This window comes from Arachis ipaensis, chromosome B07, assembly GCF_000816755.2.
Source record: "Arachis ipaensis cultivar K30076 chromosome B07, Araip1.1, whole genome shotgun sequence".
Taxonomy (NCBI): domain Eukaryota; kingdom Viridiplantae; phylum Streptophyta; class Magnoliopsida; order Fabales; family Fabaceae; genus Arachis; species Arachis ipaensis.
Genome location: NC_029791.2, coordinates 25179670 through 25183923, shown reverse-complemented (window position 1 = coordinate 25183923; position 4254 = coordinate 25179670). Strand labels below are relative to the sequence as shown.

The 4254-nt window shown below is 35.7% G+C and overlaps 1 protein-coding gene across 1 annotated transcript; it reads left to right on the top strand.

Annotated features, from left to right (window-relative positions):
• Positions 2742-3743, top strand: LOC110264924. The gene is made up of 2 exons (XM_021107511.1): positions 2742-3204; positions 3309-3743. The coding sequence occupies exons 1-2, from the start codon at positions 2979-2981 to the stop codon at positions 3431-3433; spliced, it is 351 nt and encodes a 116-aa protein (XP_020963170.1). The 5' UTR covers positions 2742-2978; the 3' UTR covers positions 3434-3743.

The following is a 4254-nucleotide window of genomic DNA, read 5'->3' as shown; positions in this document are numbered from 1 at the left end:
GGAGTGTATTCAAGACCGTGACAATTAACTAAACACAGGCTCGAGTGATCACATCTTATGTATTGTGAAGTAATTTTTTAAATATTTGATTTAAAAATATTGGTCACTTTTATTTATATAACAATACATGAACACACAGGTTGAAAAGTTTTGTAAAATTCTCTTATATTGAGGGTACATAAAAATTAAATTGTCTAAATATGGTTATTAATCCCTTAAATTATATTAAAAATTCATTTTATATGAAATACATAAAGACGAAAAACTATGTGATAAAACCTTCATAATGCGAATAAAATAGATTGAGAGGGAAGCACATTGAACTAATTAGTAAAATTATAACAATGCTAGAAAATCAAGATGGTTCCAGCAAAAAACTAGCCAAATGCTCTTGGGTTGGGATCCAAAAGCCTAATTCACTTCAGCATCACCCCAAAATTGACCAAGGATAAACCAAAATCACCCTCCCCAAAACCCTACCATTTCCTTTCACCGTTTTACCGCACCATATTTTGAAAACCATCTACGGCCGTGCCACGATTCCGGGAGCGTTGGACAAACCTCTTCCCTGTCTTCTTCGGACGCCGCGACGCCTCCCCCCGCGCCTCTGCGCATCGCGCCTCCACGCACTGTTCCAGAATGGCGCGACTCCCCCGTCCCCTTGTAGCTTCACCAACCTCGGTCGCGGTCACGGGCTCCCACCCAGGTGTGTCGAGCGAGTAGGGTCTTCTCATCACGGAGGGCGCGCCGCTGCTGCTGCATGCCGGTGTTAGCGGTGCCATTGAAGCCTCCTGGTGCAGCTCGGCCGAACACCATTGGACTTCCACTGCTCCAACTAATTGGTAAGTATTTAGATGTTTCTTATGATTTCCTCTGCATGTTTTGAAAAGGGATTTGGACATGGTGTTGTTGTAGTGTTTCCAGTTAAATTTTAGGGATTGAAGGTTTCTTTTATGTTGTATAGTTCAGGTACTATAATCTTGGTGAATCACTGATCCTTTTGATAAATATCAGCTGCATGTTTTTATGGTTTAGGAGTTTCGCAAAAGCGTGATCACTGGTAAGTATGTATTTTTTTTCTAATTGAACTTGGGTCTGTACCTGATTATATAAAATTCCAGCAAGAAAATTTGATTTTTTGGGTAAGATTTGTTGGAGGTTTCACAATATCTATTGGAGTTTATTAATTACCAAGAATATAAAATTAGAAATGGTTTAATTCTGTTTTGTAATCTATGCTTAGGTTCAGGAACTATGGTTGTAGTCGAAGTGGTTTACCTTTGCTAAGTTGTTGGATGTTGTTGAATTGCTGTAACTAGCGAATGGATGATTCAGAAATTAGAGAACAAAAGATGTTGTTATTGGCAGTTGGATTTTGCTATATTGAATGTGATTGGAGATTGATTGTTGCTGTGCTCTTAATAGTAGTTTGGATTTTGGATGATGAAATTATATTAAATTTAGTCTAATTTTGGTTGAACTTAATTTTGGTCCTTACTCATGATTCAAGAGTCAATTTATTTGGAGCTCTGAAATCGTTTTTACTACCCGTCTTGTAACTTACTGCTTGTTAAATCATGTTTCCTATATGCAAATTTACCTGTTTGCTTTCTAACCCTTTATACTCCGGAACGCACAATTGATGCAATCTGTGTAACTTAAGACTCTCTTCAGGCGATTTTCTATTCATATTGAACATCTACTCTAATTTTGCATGTGTTTAAAAATGAACCTCGTGCAATTTGATATATATTGCTTTTAATTTTGGTTTAATATGGTATTAATTGATATGTGTTTCGTATAGCATCATCAACCATGTTTAATTGAGAACTCTTTTGATATTGCCTCTGATCTTTGTATGCAGTATCCATTTTCAGGTACTATAATCTTGGTGAATCACTGGTCCTTTTGATAAATATCAGCTGCATATTTTTATGGTTTAGGAGTTTCGCAAAAGCGTGATCACTGGTAAGTATGTTTTTTTTTTCTAATTGAACTTGGGTCTGTACCTGATTATATAAAATTCCAGCAAGAAAATTCGATTTTCTGGGTAAGATTTGTTGGAGGTTTTACAACATCTATTGGAGTTTATTAATTACCAAGAACATAAAATTAGAAATGGTTTAATTTTGTTTTGTAATCTATGCTTAGGTTCAGGAACTATGGTTGTAGTCGAAGTGGTTTACTTTTGCTAAGTTGTTGGATGTTGTTAAATTGCTGTAACTAGCGAATGGATGATTCAAAAATTAGAGAGCGAAAGATGTTGTTATTGGGAGTTGGATTTTGCTATATTGAATATGATTGGAGATTGATTATTCATGTGCTCTGAATAGTGGTTTGGATTTTGGATGATGAAATTATATTAAATTTAGTCTAATTTTGGTTGAACTTAATTTTGGTCCTTACTCATGATCCAAGAGTCAATTTATTTGGAACTCTGAAATCATTTCTACTACCCGTCTTGTAGCTTACTGCTTGTTAAATCATGTTTTATATATGCAAATTTACCTATTTGCTTTCCAACCCTTTATACCCTGGAATGCACACTTGATGCAATCTGTGTAACTTAAGACTCTCTTCAGGCAGTTTTCTATTCATGCTGAACATCTACTCTAATTTTGCATGTGTTTAAAAATGAACCTCGTGCAATTTGATATATACTGCTTCTAATTTTGGTTTAATATGGTATTAATTGATATGAGTTTCGTATAGCATCATCAACCATGTTTAATTGAGAACTCTTTTGATGTTGCCTCTGATCTTTGTATGCAGTATCCATTAAAGGATTCGGGGCTGTTTCTTGTGAAACCGCAGCAGGATTATTTTGCAGAAAAGCCAACCAACATGGAAAAAAAGGTAAAATGATGTCTACCATTCTCATTTTAATATTCCACATGATCTTATGTGTGACTTACAGCTAGTGTTACAATTAACAAAAATTGTTAGAGTCGTGATACTTGCCCAGCTACATACATGACATGATGAGCACGCTATTTAAAAACAACTCCATTGAGAAGCTTGCGGAGATTGATGAGATCAGATTCGGATTCTTGAGGCTTGTTCCAAATTGGTCGGTGAAGCAAGCCATCATGGTTCACCTGGTCGAGTCATATCAAGTGAAGCCAAGAACTTTTATACTCGACATTGGAAACATCCGCCTCAATGCCGAGTTAATCGGGAGGGTTTTTGGCATTCCGTCTCGAGGTAAGTTTTGCTATCTTAATTACCTAGTGTGGCGTAAGCGTATTGGCACAAATATCTTTGGGTATAGATATATCACCATGCACTAACACATGAACATGTTGTAGGCGATCCATTCCCATCCCTGGATGACAGTAATCCCTGCCACGTGACTATCAAAAAGAGGTTCTATAGACAGACAATAACTGAACTCTGGGATTTAGTTTACAACTGTCCAATGGCAACAGAATAAGATAGAATGGAGTTCAGGAGATATTTTTTACTGGTGGTAATAAAAATGTTCCTGTACCCCACCACTCAACAGGTAATTTCGCCATGGCACATCTACCCCGTCTTAGATGTTTTTGATCCACGAAGATTCAACTGGCTGTTGTAAACTCTAAAGTGGTTCAACATGGCAACCGAGAAGTATAAGCTGAAAGGGAACAAAATTTGTGAAGGTTGCATCTTCGTCATGCTGGTAGGACGTAATGACTATTAGTAAATTCAGTATGCTATTTTTTTATGTAGAACATAACTTGTAGAAAATTAATTTCCTATGCATTAGTTTCGAGAGTTCAGGCACTAGTACCGATATGTTGCTGAATTACTTGCATTTTTGTTGACTAATTTTAGATGTTTCAGCTTATGATTTCAGCTGAATATTTCATGTCACTAGTTCTATGTGCCTTGCTATATATCTCTTGTATACGTTAGCTGATGTTCTTCCTTGTGTAATGGGTGTTTTGTAAGAAAAAAGTTAGTTATAATTAAGTTTATTTTTTTGTTTTAAATTAAACTTTTGTCTGAATGTGGTTATTTAAAATTGCAGCATCAAAAAGAGATTTTTTGGAAAGGTTTGTTGGAGTTTTAACTCAATCTATTGGTAGCGATGTGGATGATTATCTAAGTGGACATCCGTGTTTTTTTTTTTTGAACTGATTAGATAGTTTTTGTCTTTTATGTAATATGTCTTTCCCATTCAAAAAGTTTATATTATTGGTCCTGCAATGAATGGCCAAAACTGATTCTCCTTTTCTTTTTTTACCCTACTACTTGTTAAGTCATTTTTCT